Below are 16,353 nucleotides of genomic sequence, written 5' to 3' on the forward strand. Positions count from 1 at the left end.
TTCTGGGAGCTCTTCAAGCTCCTCCGTTTGAACCTATGCATTCATTGGACATTAAATTACTTTCTTGTAAAGTTTTGTTCCTTTTGGCCATCTCTTCTGCTAGAAGAGTTTCTGAATTATCTGCTCTTTCTTGTGAGTCTCCTTTTCTGATTTTTCATCAGGATAAGGCGGTGTTGCGAACTTCTTTTGAATTTTTACCTAAAGTTGTGAATTCCAACAACATTAGTAGAGAAATTGTGGTTCCTTCATTATGTCCTAATCCTAAGAATTCTAAGGAGAAATCGTTGCATTCTTTGGATGTTGTTAGAGCTTTGAAATATTATGTTGAAGCTACGAAATCTTTCCGTAAGACTTCTAGTCTATTTGTTATCTTTTCCGGTTCTAGGAAAGGCCAGAAAGCTTCTGCCATTTCTTTGGCATCTTGGTTGAAATCTTTAATTCATCTTGCCTATGTTGAGTCGGGTAAAATTCCGCCTCAGAGAATTACAGCTCATTCTACTAGGTCAGTATCTACTTCCTGGGCGTTTAGGAATGAAGCTTCGGTTGACCAGATCTGCAAAGCAGCAACTTGGTCCTCTTTGCATACTTTTACTAAATTCTACCATTTTGATGTATTTTCTTCTTCTGAAGCAGTTTTTGGTAGAAAAGTTCTTCAGGCAGCGGTTTCAGTTTGAATCTTCTGCTTATGTTTTTTGTTAAACTTTATTTTGGGTGTGGATTATTTTCAGCAGGAATTGGCTGTCTTTATTTTATCCCTCCCTCTCTAGTGACTCTTGTGTGGAAAGATCCACATCTTGGGTAGTCATTATCCCATACGTCACTAGCTCATGGACTCTTGTTAATTACATGAAAGAAAACATAATTTATGTAAGAACTTACCTGATAAATTCATTTCTTTCATATTAACAAGAGTCCATGAGGCCCACCCTTTTTTGTGGTGGTTATGATTTTTTTGTATAAAGCACAATTATTCCAATTCCTTATTTTATATGCTTCGCACTTTTTTTCTTATCACCCCACTTCTTGGCTATTCGTTAAACTGATTTGTGGGTGTGGTGAGGGGTGTATTTATAGGCATTTTAAGGTTTGGGAAACTTTGCCCCTCCTGGTAGGAATGTATATCCCATACGTCACTAGCTCATGGACTCTTGTTAATATGAAAGAAATGAATTTATCAGGTAAGTTCTTACATAAATTATGTTTTTCTTATGCACAGAACAGTAAACTTTTTCAGTCTAACAGTTAAAGAGACAGTAAGAGTTTGTGTGTGTTAATTGTTATTAAGAAAATACAGCTGTTTATTTGTGTAAATTCATCCTTTGTGACTTAGGATGGTACAAAAGCACACAACAATAAAGTTACCTTTAAGATAAAGAGACAGTAACTTTTTTATGTGTAAATTTTATATATAAAAAAAAAAAATCAGATCCTACTCCCTCTAAAGCGATTGCTGTTTAGGAGTCTGTTGACAATGGTCAAGTTATGCCACAATTTTCTCCTATAGTGTCCCACAAACTTTATGGCCCACATGCAGTGCCCTGCGCTTCCTTTTTCACTCCACTTGGAGTTATGATGCATTATATATTTTTCCCATGAGGAAGAAAACATTGCTAGAGGAATTACTTTGGAAGTTGATATTCCTAATGGTTCCTCCATGTTACTGAAGGAGGAAGATATTTTGGGAAGTTTTTCGCCATCCTGGGCGATTCCAACATAGTACGTCTAGTACAGACATTCCCTATATTTACAAAAAGGTTTCCCATAGCCAACTCTGCTAAGGAGGTTGGACAAACATTCCCGGGTGAGGGACGGAGTTGTTTCAGCTTAACTAAGGGCACTACTATACCCTTGGAGGATAGTTGGTCAGAGATTACAAGTGGGATGTACACCAGGGCTTATAATGGCAACCAGCTGTGTACTTGAATACCGTCACTAGTGTAACCGCATATTTGTATGATGCTTTGTCTGTTGCTACTAAGTCAGAATTTTCCATGAATAAAATTCAGGACAGGATAAAAGCTTTCAAATTGGCTAATTTCCTTTAATTTAATTTCTTCCCTTAAGATTATCAATCTGGGAGCATAAGTTGCTCTATTCCAGCGCATAGAGCCTTATGGTTTGAGCCTTGTTCTACGGATATATGCTCTAAGTCTAAGCTTTTGGTGATTCCTTACCAGGAGAAGATCTTGTTGGGTCCTGGCTTGACGGAATTTAATAAAAAACAAAAGGGAACATAACCTGCTGTTGAATCAAAGACAGCATGAAATACATGCCCCTGATCCGGGATTGGGTCTTGTAGGGGGTTGACTTTCCGTCTTCGCTTATACGCTGGTGAGGTGGCTCAGTTGGTAAAATGCCCTGACTACAAAAGCCTTTTCAAAGATCCTAAGGTCACAGGTTCAAATCCAGACTGGCTCAATGCAGCCCTTCCGAGGTCAATGAAATAAGTACCATTTAATTGGGTATTAATAACAATTATTATTATTTAGCTGCCGATTTGGTTAATTCTGAGAGCGAGAGCTGAAAACGCGCTTTGAGTCCCACTGGGAGAAAGGCGCTATATAAATACTAGTTATTTAGAGCTCAAGAGTTTTCCTCCCAGGGGCAGGTATATGTTTTCTAGATGGTCTGCAGATCAGACAAAGGAGAAGTGTTCTTACACTGCGTAGGAGACCTCTCCGACCTGGAAGTGATTGTTCAAGTTCTAATACAGGTACAGGGTCTGGGTTTTTTATCCCAATCGGGTTGTGGTTCCCAAACAAGTAGGGAACCTTCAGACCACCTTTTAGATCACAAGAATCTAAACAAAATTCTTAGTGTACTGTCCTTCAAGATGGAACCTATTCCTTCATTCCATTCTCTTGATCCAAGAGGGTCAATTAGACGATAGTGGCTTTAAAGGACATGTACCTTCATCTGCCGTTCATCTGGATCATCCCAAGTTCTAAGGTTTGCCTTTCTGGACAAACGCTTCCAGTTCATGTCTCTTCTTTTCTCTTCTTTTCGGTCTTGCCACAGCTCGGAGTTCTCACTGAGGCTCTGGGATCGCTGTTGGCAGTGCTTCAGTTAGGGACATTGCAGTTGCGCCCTATCTTGCTGATATCCTAGTCCAGGCGTCATCCTTACAGTAAGCAAGATTTACACGGACATGGTGTTATACTTCCCGTGATCTCACAGGTGGAAGGTGACTTTGGAAAAGTGTTCCTTAGTCCCCAGCGCAAGGGTAGCTTTCTTGGGAATCATGACAATTTCCATATCAATGAAGATTTTTCTGACTGAGGTCAGGAAATCAAGGTCTATCGACCTTCAGTCCACTTCTCGGCCTTCAGTGGCTCAGTACATAGAGGTGATCGGGCTGATGGTGACGGCAATAGACAATAGCTGAACAGATTGCTCAGCATGCTAAGGCACTGTGGCTGAGCTCTGTAACAGCCCAAGGGTTGCAGGTTCAATCTCCGGTGAGGTCCACTCAGCCTTTCTTCCTTCCAAGGTTGATAAACTGAGCAGTGCCTTGAGACCCTTAAAATTCTGTTTGTTCCAATTCAGACCTATGCAGTTAAGCATACTCAGGCAGTGGAAGGGAGACTATGCAGACTTGTGTCCTCAAATATCTCTGGATCAGGAGACAAGGGACTCTCTTCTATGGTGGTTGTCTCTGGATCATCTATCCCATGGAACATGATTTAGCAGAGTGTGGACTCAGGCGTAGTCTGTTTTTTTTTTTTATTATAAACATCCTGGAACTGAGAGCGAGCTTCAAGGCTCTTCTGATCTGGCCTTGGTTGGCTTCGGCCCAGTTTAATCGGTTTTCGGACAGACAACATGACGACTTCCATCAATCATCAGGGAGGAACGAGGAGTTCCTTAATGATGGCTGAGGTAGCCAAGATTATCCAGTAGGCAGAGGCTCATTCTTGCTATCTGTCAGCGATCCATATCCCAGGGGTGGACACTTGGGAAACGGATTTTCTGAGTAGACAGACTTTTCGTCCGGGAGAGTGGGAACTCCATCCGGGAGTATTCTCCAACCTGATTTTCAAATGGGGTCGGCAGGAGTTGATCTCATGGCATCTTGTCAGAATGCCAGGCTTCTGGGATACGGATCCAGGTCCAGGGCTCCTTGTCCGAGCTGATAGCTGCCTTCGCAGTTATTTGGTCCTTCAGCCTAGAATATCTATTGCACCCGTTTGCGCTTCTTTCCCGGGTGCCGTGTTCCCTCTAAGGCCAGTTTTGTGTGCGGCCCAGCAGTGAAACAGTTAATTAGGTAACCACACCCTGCAATTAGCAAACACTGCACAATGCAGATGGGAAGGTATGGTTCTCTTGTTTACTGTTTCACTGCTGGGCTGCACACAAAACTGTCCTTAGAGGGAACACTGCCCGGGTGATTGTTCAAATCCAAAAGGAGAAGGCATCAGTGATCCTCCTCGCTTCTGCTTGGCCTTGCAGGATTTGGTATGCCGATCTGGTGGACATGTCATCTCTGCCACCTTGGACACTTCCGTTGAGGAAGGACCTTCTTATTCAGGTTCCTTTCTTCCACCCAAATCTAGTTTCTCTGAAGCTGACTGCTTGGATATTGGACGCTTGATCCTATACAAGCGAGGTTTTTCTGATTGTGTCTTAGATACCTTAATTCGGGCATGTAAGCCTGTAACTAGGAAGCTTTACCATAAGATAGGTTGTAAATATCTTTATTGGTGTGAATCCCAGGCTTACTTATGGAGTAGAGTTAGCAGTCCCAGGATTTTGTCTTTTCTCCAAGAAGGTTTGGAGAAGGGTTTATTAGCGAGTTCCCTAAAGGGTCAGATCTCTGCTTTATCTCTTTTGTTACACACACGTCTGGCAGATGTCCCAGATGTTCAATCCTTTTGTCAGGTGCTGATTAGAGTCAGGCCTGTGTTTTAAACTAATTGCTCCTCCATGGAGTTTGAATTTAGATCTTCAAGCTCTTCAAGGGGTTCTGTTGACCCTATGCATTCCATAGATATTTAGTTGTTATCTTGGAAAGTTTTATTTCTTGTTGCCATTTCTTCTGCTCGAAGAGAGTCTGAGCTTTTGGCATTACAATATCCTTTGCCTTACCTTATTTTTCATTCGGATAAGGTGGTGGTCTGTACTAAACTTGTTTTTTTTCCTAAGGTTGTTTCAGACAGGAATATTAATTAGGAGATTGTTGTTCCTTCCTTGTGTCCTAATCCTTCTTCTCATAAGGAACGTCTTCTGCACAATTTGGACGTAGTCCGTGCTTTAAAGTTATTACTGACAAGCGATTACGGACTTTTGTCAATCGTCTTCTCTGTTTGACATTTTTTCTAGAGAATGTAAGGGTCAGAAATCTTCGGCTACCTTTTTTCTTTTGGATGAAGAGTATCATCCGTTTTGCATAGGAGACTGCTGGACAGCAGCCTCCTGAAAGAGTTACGGCTCTTTCCACTAGGGCTATTGCTTCCTCATGAGCATTCAAAAATAATGCTTCAGTTGAGCTGATTTGCAAGACTGCAATTTGGTTTTTTTCTTCAATTTTTTCTAAATTTTGATACTTTTGCTTTGGCGGAGGCTGTCTTTGGGAGACAGGTTCTTCAAGCAGTGGTGCCTTCCGTTTAGGTTCCCTTTCTTGTCTCTTCCTTTTCATCCGTGTACTATAGCTTTGGTATTGTATCCCACAAGTAAGGATGAAATCTGTGTACTCGTGTCTTTAAAAAGAAAAGAAAATTTATGCTTACCTGATGATAAAGTTTGTTTCTTTTTAGACACGATGAGTCCACGGCCCACCCTGTTCTATGAGACAGGTTATTATTTTTTTGTTAAACTTCAGACACCTCTGCACCTTGGCTTTTCCTTTCTCGTCCTAACTTCGGTCGAATGACTGGGGTGGGAGGGAAGGGAGGATCTATATATACAGCTCTGCTGTGGTGCTCTTTGCCTTCTCCTGCTGACCAGGAGGCGTAATCCCACAAGTAAGGATGAAATCCGTGGACTCATCGTGTCTAAAAAGAAACAAATTTATCAGGTAAGTATACATTTTATTATTAATATAACTGAGATAAGGGGCAGTCTGCAGAGGCTTAGATACAAGGTAATCACATAGGTAAAAAAGACATTAATATAACCGTGTTGGTTATGCAAAACTGGGGGATGGGTAATAAAGGAATTATCTATATTTTTAAACAATATAATTTTTGGTGTTGACTGTCCCTTTAACCACCTTCTCCTGTGTGTTCCCCAGAAATGTTCTCACTGCCAGGAGACTGGAGCCACCTTGGGCTGCTACAACAAGGGCTGTGCCTGCTGCTATCACTACCCATGTGCCATGGACTCAGGTAGGTGCCTCGTTGGACATCCTGTTACTTTATAAGTTATACCATGATGATGGCTTGTTGTGCCGTGGATTTACCATTGTGTATGTACCCCACTCAGTGCATTGTACGTATCTACCCCACTCAGTGCATTGTACGTGTCTACCCCACTCAGTGCATTATACGTATCTACCCCACTCAGTACATTGTACGTATCTACCCTACTCAGTGCATTGTAGGTATCTACCCCACTTAGTGCATTGTATGTGTCTACCCCACTCAGTGCATTGTACGTATCTACCCCACTCAGTGCATTGTACGTATCTACCCCACTCAGTGCATTGTACGTATCTACCCCACTCAGTGCATTGTACGTATCTACCCCACTCAGTGCATTGTACGTATCTACCCCACTCAGTGCATTGTACGTATCTACCCCACTCAGTGCATTGTACGTATCTACCCCACTCAGTACATTGTACGTATCTACCCTACTCGGTGCATTGTAGGTATCTACCCCACTTAGTGCATTGTACGTGTCTACCCTACTCAGTGCATTGTAGGTATCTACCCCACTCAGTGCATTGTAGGTATCTACCCCACTCAGTGCATTGTAGGTATCTACCCCACTCAGTGCATTGTACGTATCTACCCCACTCAGTGCATTGTACGTATCTACCCCACTCAGTGCATTGTAGGTATCTACCCTACTCAGTGCATTGTAGGTATCTACCCTACTCAGTGCATTGTAGGTATCTACCCCACTCAGTGCATTGTAGGTATCTACCCCACTCAGTGCATTGTAGGTATCTACCCTTCTCAGTGCATTGTAGGTATCTACCCTACTCAGTGCATTGTAGGTATCTACCCTACTCAGTGCATTGTAGGTATCTACCCTACTCAGTGCATTGTAGGTATCTACCCTACTCAGTGCATTGTAGGTATCTACCCTACTCAGTGCATTGTAGGTATCTACCCTACTCAGTGCATTGTAGGTATCTACCCCACTCAGTGCATTGTAGGTATCTACCCCACTAAGTGCATTGTAGGCATCTACCCCACTCAGTACATTGTGATTTGTGTGCCTGCAGCTATATCCAGTGTGTGTGTGTGGAGGGTTGTGTGTATATGAAGCTGTGTCCTGTTCTGATTCACTACCGGTTTTCTCTCCTACAGAATGTTTACTAAACGAGGAAAATTTCTCTGTACGCTGCCCCAAGCACAAGGTGAGTAAACGGTCTCTGCTCCTCTCTAGGGACACAGCTTATTAGACATGTGATAACCTATCCTCTCCCACGTGTGATAACCTAGCCTGTCCTCTGCCCCGTGTGATAACCTAGCCTGTCCTCTGCCCCGTGTGATAACCTAGCCTGTCCTCTGCCCCGTGTGATAACCTAGCCTGTCCTCTGCCCCGTGTGATAACCTAGCCTGTCCTCTGCCTTTTTTCTATAAATTTATTCTCACATCAAAAGAATTTTACAGTAAAATTATTGGACAAATTTTAAGTTACTGGTTATCAGCCCAAAAAAGATGCATACTCCAATTCTTTCATTTAGACCATGTGGAGAGACTGTATTTTGTATGTACGTCCACCTACCTTCTTTATTTAAAAGGCATTTGTTTTCATCACCTCCTCTTCCATTTGTTATTCCTCTATCTATTCCTACAAATTTTAAAGATACAGTGCTGCTGTTGTGTGCCTCCCTAAGGTAACTTGCTACACTGGTGTCCCTTTCATAGAGAATGTCATCCCTAAGCTCCTGTACTCTGTCCTTGAACATCCATTTCGGTTTTCCAACATAGAACAGAGGACAGGAGCACTGTAAGAGATAGACAATCCCTACTGTGTTACAGTTAGAGAAACATCTAATGTCAAATTGTTTACCAGTATTTGCTGAGAAGGTTTTACATTTAAGCATATAGGGGCAGTAGAGACGGACGGTGTCCACATGGATAGTTCCCTTTGATCTGTTGGTGTTTTTTTAGCCAGTTACTTTCTGATTCTGACCTTACAAATCTACTTTTAACTAACTTATCTTTTAAGTTAGGAGATTTTTTCGCAGCCATTAATGGTTTTTTTCCTACTTTTACTCTTTTTTTTCATCAAGAGTACGGATATGCCATTTTTGGGCCAATATTTGAATGATACTTTGCCAATGACAGTTGTAGGTTGTGATAAACCTTAGGTTGTTCTCAATCTTTTTATCACTTTTAGAATATAGGAGGTCATCCCTATTCAATTTTCTTACTTTATTGAGAATATGTTTTAATAATTTTTGAGAGTACCCTCTCTCAATGAATCTTTTGCACATCAGATCTGCATGATGTTCAAACTTGATCTTAGAGGAACAATTTCTTTTAAGTCTTAGAAGTTGACTATATGGAATCCCCTTTTCTCCAACATAGGTGTGTCCGGTCCACGGCGTCATCCTTACTTGTGGGATATTCTCTTCCCCAACAGGAAATGGCAAAGAGCCCAGCAAAGCTGGTCACATGATCCCTCCTAGGCTCCGCCTACCCCAGTCATTCTCTTTGCCGTTGTACAGGCAACATCTCCACGGAGATGGCTTAGAGTTTTTTAGTGTTTAACTGTAGTTTTTATTATTCAATCAAGAGTTTGTTATTTTGAAATAGTGCTGGTATGTACTATTTACTCAGAAACAGAAAAGAGATGAAGATTTCTGTTTGTATGAGGAAAATGATTTTAGCAACCGTAACTAAAATCCATGGCTGTTCCACACAGGACTGTTGAGAGCAATTAACTTCAGTTGGGGGAACAGTGTGCAGTCTCTTGCTGCTTGAGGTATGACACATTCTAACAAGACGATGTAATGCTGGAAGCTGTCATTTTCCCTATGGGATCCGGTAAGCCATGTTTATTACAATCGTAAATAAGGGCTTCACAAGGGCTTATTAAGACTGTAGACTGTTTCTGGGCTAAATCGATTCATTATTAACACATATTTAGCCTTGAGGAATCATTTTATCTGGGTATTTTGAATAATAATATCGGCAGGCACTGTATTAGACACCTTATTCCTTAGGGGCTTTCCCAAAGCTTAAGCAGAGCCTCATTTTCGCGCCGGTGTGGCGCACTTGTTTTTGAGAGGCATGGCATGCAGTCGCATGTGAGAGGAGCTCTGATACTTAGAAAAGACTTTCTGAAGGCGTCATTTGGTATCGTATTCCCCTTTGGGCTTGGTTGGGTCTCAGCAAAGCAGATACCAGGGACTGTAAAGGGGTTAAAGTTTAAAACGGCTCCGGTTCCGTTATTTTAAGGGTTAAAGCTTCCAAATTTGGTGTGCAATACTTTTAAGGCTTTAAGACACTGTGGTGAAAATTTGGTGAATTTTGAACAATTCCTTCATGTCTTTTCGCAATTGCAGTAATAAAGTGTGTTCAGTTTAAAATTTAAAGTGACAGTAACGGTTTTATTTTAAACGTTTTTGTACTTTGTTATCAAGTTTATGCCTGTTTAACATGTCTGAACTACCAGATAGACTGTGTTCTGAATGTGGGGAAGCCAGAATTCCTATTCATTTAAATAAATGTGATTTATGTGATAATGACAATGATGCCCAAGATGATTCCTCAAGTGAGGGGAGTAAGCATGGTACTGCATCATTCCCTCCTTCGTCTACACGAGTCTTGCCCACTCAGGAGGCCCCTAGTACATCTAGCGCGCCAATACTCCTTACTATGCAACAATTAACGGCTGTAATGGATAATTCTGTCAAAAACATTTTAGCCAAAATGAACCCTTGTCAGCGTAAGCGTGGCTGCTCTGTTTTAGATACTGAAGAGCATGACGACGCTGATATTAATATCTCTGAAGGGCCCCTAACCCAGTCTGATGGGGCCAGGGAGGTTTTGTCTGAGGGAGAAATTACTGATTCAGGGAACATTTCTCAACAGGCTGAACCTGATGTGATTGCATTTAAATTTAAGTTGGAACATCTCCGCATTCTGCTTAAGGAGGTATTATCCACTCTGGATGATTGTGAAAAGTTGGTCATCCCAGAGAAACTATGTAAAATGGACAAGTTCCTAGAGGTGCCGGGGCTCCCAGAAGCTTTTCCTATACCCAAGCGGGTGGCGGACATTGTTAATAAAGAATGGGAAAGGCCCGGTATTCCTTTCGTCCCTCCCCCCATATTTAAAAAATTGTTTCCTATGGTCGACCCCAGAAAGGACTTATGGCAGACAGTCCCCAAGGTCGAGGGAGCGGTTTCCACTTTAAACAAACGCACCACTATACCCATAGAGGATAGTTGTGCTTTCAAAGATCCTATGGATAAAAAATTAGAAGGTTTGCTTAAAAAGATGTTTGTTCAGCAGGGTTACCTTCTACAACCAATTTCATGCATTGTCCCTGTCGCTACAGCCGCATGTTTCTGGTTCGATGAGCTGATAAAGACGCTCGATAGTGATTCTCCTCCTTATGAGGAGATTATGGACAGAATCAATGCTCTCAAATTGGCTAATTCTTTCACCCTAGACGCCACTTTGCAATTGGCTAGGTTAGCGGCTAAGAATTCTGGGTTTGCTATTGTGGCGCGCAGAGCGCTTTGGTTGAAATCTTGGTCGGCTGATGCGTCTTCCAAGAACAAGCTACTAAACATTCCTTTCAAGGGGAAAACGCTGTTTGGCCCTGACTTGAAAGAGATTATCTCTGATATCACTGGGGGTAAGGGCCACGCCCTTCCTCAGGATCGGCCTTTCAAGGCAAAAAATAGACCTAATTTTCGTCCCTTTCGCAAAAACGGACCAGCCCAAAGTGCTACGTCCTCTAAGCAAGAGGGTAATACTTCTCAAGCCAAGCCAGCTTGGAGACCAATGCAAGGCTGGAACAAGGGAAAGCAGGCCAAGAAACCTGCCACTGCTACCAAGACAGCATGAAATGTTGGCCCCCGATCCGGGACCGGATCTGGTGGGGGGCAGACTATCTCTCTTCGCTCAGGCTTGGGCAAGAGATGTTCTGGATCCTTGGGCGCTAGAAATAGTCTCCCAAGGTTATCTTCTGGAATTCAAGGGACTTCCCCCAAGGGGGAGGTTCCACAGGTCTCAGTTGTCTTCAGACCACATAAAAAGACAGGCGTTCTTACATTGTGTAGAAGACCTGTTAAAAATGGGAGTGATTCATCCTGTTCCATTAAGAGAACAAGGGATGGGGTTCTACTCCAATCTGTTCATAGTTCCCAAAAAAGAGGGAACGTTCAGACCAATCTTAGATCTCAAGATCTTAAACAAGTTTCTCAAGGTCCCATCGTTCAAGATGGAAACCATTCGAACTATTCTTCCTTCCATCCAGGAAGGTCAATTCATGACCACGGTGGATTTAAAGGATGCGTATCTACATATTCCTATCCACAAGGAACATCATCGGTTCCTAAGGTTCGCATTCCTGGACAAACATTACCAGTTCGTGGCGCTTCCTTTCGGATTAGCCACTGCTCCAAGGATTTTCACAAAGGTACTAGGGTCCCTTCTAGCTGTGCTAAGACCAAGGGGCGTTGCGGTAGTACCTTACTTGGACGACATTCTGATTCAAGCGTCGTCCCTTCCTCAAGCAAAGGCTCACACGGACATCGTCCTGGCCTTTCTCAGATCTCACGGATGGAAAGTGAACGTGGAAAAGAGTTCTCTATCCCCGTCAACAAGGGTTCCCTTCTTGGGAACAATTATAGACTCCTTAGAAATGAGGATTTTTCTAACAGAGGCCAGAAAAACGAAACTTCTAGACTCTTGTCGGATACTTCATTCCGTTCCTCTTCCTTCCATAGCTCAGTGCATGGAAGTGATCGGGTTGATGGTAGCGGCAATGGACATAGTTCCTTTTGCGCGCATTCATCTAAGACCATTACAACTGTGCATGCTCAGTCAGTGGAATGGGGACTATACAGACTTGTCTCCGAAGATACAAGTAAATCAGAGGACCAGAGACTCACTCCGTTGGTGGCTGTCCCTGGACAACCTGTCACAAGGGATGACATTCCGCAGACCAGAGTGGGTCATTGTCACGACTGACGCCAGTCTGATGGGCTGGGGCGCGGTCTGGGGATCCCTGAAAGCTCAGGGTCTTTGGTCTCGGGAAGAATCTCTTCTACCGATAAATATTCTGGAACTGAGAGCGATATTCAATGCTCTCAAGGCTTGGCCTCAGCTAGCGAGGACCAAGTTCATACGGTTTCAATCAGACAACATGACAACTGTTGCGTACATCAACCATCAGGGGGGAACAAGGAGTTCCCTAGCGATGGAAGAAGTGACCAAAATCATTCTATGGGCGGAGTCTCACTCCTGCCACCTGTCTGCTATCCACATCCCAGGAGTGGAAAATTGGGAAGCGGATTTTCTGAGTCGTCAGACATTGCATCCGGGGGAGTGGGAACTCCATCCGGAAATCTTTGCCCAAGTCACTCAGCTGTGGGGCATTCCAGACATGGATCTGATGGCCCTCTCGTCAGAACTTCAAGGTTCCTTGCTACGGGTCCAGATCCAGGGATCCCAAGGCGGCTCTAGTGGATGCACTAGTAGCACCTTGGACCTTCAAACTAGCTTATGTGTTCCCGCCGTTTCCTCTCATCCCCAGGCTGGTAGCCAGGATCAATCAGGAGAGGGCGTCGGTGATCTTGATAGCTCCTGCGTGGCCACGCAGGACTTGGTATGCAGATCTGGTGAATATGTCATCGGCTCCACCTTGGAAGCTACCTTTGAGACGAGACCTTCTTGTTCAGGGTCCGTTCGAACATCCGAATCTGGTTTCACTCCAGCTGACTGCTTGGAGATTGAACGCTTGATTTTATCGAAGCGAGGATTCTCAGATTCGGTTATCGATACTCTTGTTCAGGCCAGAAAGCCTGTAACGAGAAAGATTTACCACAAAATTTGGAAAAAATATATCTGTTGGTGTGAATCTAAAGGATTCCCTTGGGACAAGGTTAAGATTCCTAGGATTCTATCCTTCCTTCAAGAAGGATTGGAAAAAGGGTTATCTGCAAGTTCCCTGAAGGGACAGATTTCTGCCTTGTCGGTGTTACTTCACAAAAAGCTGGCAGCTGTGCCAGATGTTCAAGCCTTTGTTCAGGCTCTGGTTAGAATCAAGCCTGTTTACAAACCTTTGACTCCTCCTTGGAGTCTCAATTTAGTTCTTTCAGTTCTTCAGGGGGTTCCGTTTGAACCCTTACATTCCGTTGATATTAAGTTATTATCTTGGAAAGTTTTGTTTTTAGTTGCAATTTCTTCTGCTAGAAGAGTTTCAGAATTATCTGCTCTGCAGTGTTCTCCTCCTTATCTGGTGTTCCATGCAGATAAGGTGGTTTTACGTACTAAACCTGGTTTTCTTCCAAAGGTTGTTTCTAACAAAAACATTAACCAGGAGATTATCGTACCTTCTCTGTGTCCGAAACCAGTTTCAAAGAAGGAACGTTTGTTGCACAATTTGGATGTTGTTCGCGCTCTAAAATTCTATTTAGATGCTACAAAGGATTTTAGACAAACATCTTCCTTGTTTGTTGTTTATTCCGGTAAAAGGAGAGGTCAAAAAGCAACTTCTACCTCTCTCTCTTTTTGGATTAAAAGCATCATCAGATTGGCTTACGAGACTGCCGGACGGCAGCCTCCCGAAAGAATCACAGCTCATTCCACTAGGGCTGTGGCTTCCACATGGGCCTTCAAGAACGAGGCTTCTGTTGATCAGATATGTAGGGCAGCGACTTGGTCTTCACTGCACACTTTTACCAAATTTTACAAGTTTGATACTTTTGCTTCTTCTGAGGCTATTTTTGGGAGAAAGGTTTTGCAAGCCGTGGTGCCTTCCATTTAGGTGACCTGATTTGCTCCCTCCCTTCATCCGTGTCCTAAAGCTTTGGTATTGGTTCCCACAAGTAAGGATGACGCCGTGGACCGGACACACCTATGTTGGAGAAAACAGAATTTATGTTTACCTGATAAATTACTTTCTCCAACGGTGTGTCCGGTCCACGGCCCGCCCTGGTTTTTTAATCAGGTCTGATAATTTATTTTCTTTAACTACAGTCACCACGGTACCATATGGTTTCTCCTATGCAAATATTCCTCCTTAACGTTGGTCGAATGACTGGGGTAGGCGGAGCCTAGGAGGGATCATGTGACCAGCTTTGCTGGGCTCTTTGCCATTTCCTGTTGGGGAAGAGAATATCCCACAAGTAAGGATGACGCCGTGGACCGGACACACCGTTGGAGAAAGTAATTTATCAGGTAAACATAAATTCTGTTTTTAAGGGGTTCAGAGTGACAGCTGGATGCTTCCAAAATGCTGTTTGTAGCTGTATTTTTGCGATGATTCTCTGTTGAGATGTGGTTGCCTTCTTTTTTGATAGAAATATCCAAAAAGGGCAATTCTTTTTCACTAAGGGCATATGTTAGAAGAATATTAGTATTATTTTTATTTAGTTTTGAAACAAATTTGTGAAGACAGGTCAGGGGGCCATCCCATAGCATGAAAATATCATCCACATATCTAATCCATAAGGAAACATGGGAGTCAAATATTTCACTAAACTGTTCAAATATATTCAACTCCCATGCTCCCAGGTGAAGACATGCATATGTTGGGGCACAAACTGCTCCCATGGCTGTCCCCCTGACCTGTCTATAAGTCGAATTGTCAAATTGGAAAACATTGTTTTCAAGAATAAAGTGTAAGAGATCAATGGTAAAGGCTGTGTGCCTATCGCTGTCTGGTCCTCGTGTTTTAAGGAACTGTTCACATGCTCTTATTCCTATCTCATGAGGTATGGACGAGAACAAACTTTACACATCTAAAGATTCTAGAATTGTTTCAGATTTAACTGAGAGATCATCTAGCTTTCTTAGGAGGTCTGGGATATCTTTGACATAAGAGGGGAGCGAGAGGAGGAAGGGCCTATACCTGATTTATTCAACGGATGGAAGCAGGATCAAGCTTACAATACCTTGAAATCCAAACCTTTAACTCTTGGAGGATTTTTTCACCTTGTGTCTCAGCCTTGATTTAATAAGGACTTTGAGCTCCTTAAGGCCCTGTTTGCCTATACATCCCAAGGAGGACATTATCCATCATACTAATCAGGTCGTATAATAATATGCCTTTGGTGATATCTGTTCTTTAACAGTATTGTCACTACTTGTTACATATATAACCTATAAGTGTTACCATTATGGAGTATATTCCTTTGGTTGTTGCTACTTAATACTGCTCTAACCAGTTAGAATTTTAGTCCAGTAGTTGCTATCCACTGCAGTGGTATATTTACTTAGCTTACTGGTTTGACAGAATGCTTTATGCCTTTTTCAGTGATTTTTTTTTTATCTGTAAATAAAACTGTTGCATTTTCCTGAACCTGTATGCACTTGTTTGGTCGTCATTAAAAATCTCCCAGCCATATAGCTACATTTTAGATTTAATAAAGGGAAACCCATCTCTATTGAGTGCTGCAATCCCCCACCTATTCACAGTATCTCATATAGCTCTACTGTGCCATATTCTCTTTCTAAACGATTCTGAATTAATATATATGTGTATGTGTGTGTGTATATATATATATATATATATATATATATATATATATATATATGTGTATATGTGTGTGTGTGTGTATATTCTGAATTTATATATATGTATGTGTATATATATATATATATATATATATATATATGTATGTGTATATATATATAAAAGCAAGTATCTATCACTCTGCAAAGCAATACAATGCCAAACTAAACTCTCTAGGAACTTAGTAGTTCACAAGTTGAAAAGAAAAAAGAAAATAGTTCAACATATAGTATTATTTTTAAAACAAATTAATTAAATCCTTATCTATGTTGCATAAATAATTCTTATATAGATAAATAGTATTGTAACTAATGTATATAAATTAGTTAAAAAGGATAAATGTTAATCCCACACAATGTTGAGAGGTCTAAGTAGGTGCTTGCTGCTGTATTCACAAAAAGATCCGTTATCCCACGGATTGGAGAGAAATCTAAGGCAAAGACAAAGAAAAAAGCACCTACATAGTGCAAATCAATTTTA

The 16,353-nt window shown here is 42.1% G+C and overlaps 1 protein-coding gene across 3 annotated transcripts in view; it reads left to right on the forward strand.

The window, feature by feature from the left end:
• The window catches only part of TCF20 (transcription factor 20), a 222,420-nt gene that overhangs the window by 178,137 nt on the left and 27,930 nt on the right, over positions 1 to 16,353 (forward strand). For all 3 annotated transcript variants that reach the window (XM_053721334.1, XM_053721333.1, XM_053721335.1), the window contains exons 3-4: positions 6,230 to 6,323; positions 7,476 to 7,525. In XM_053721334.1, coding sequence (XP_053577309.1) covers positions 6,230 to 6,323; positions 7,476 to 7,525 — 144 coding nt within the window. The remainder of the gene's footprint in view (positions 1 to 6,229; positions 6,324 to 7,475; positions 7,526 to 16,353) is intronic.

The sequence above is a fragment of the Bombina bombina genome, chromosome 7 (assembly GCF_027579735.1).
Source record: "Bombina bombina isolate aBomBom1 chromosome 7, aBomBom1.pri, whole genome shotgun sequence".
NCBI classification, from domain to species: Eukaryota; Metazoa; Chordata; class Amphibia; order Anura; family Bombinatoridae; genus Bombina; species Bombina bombina.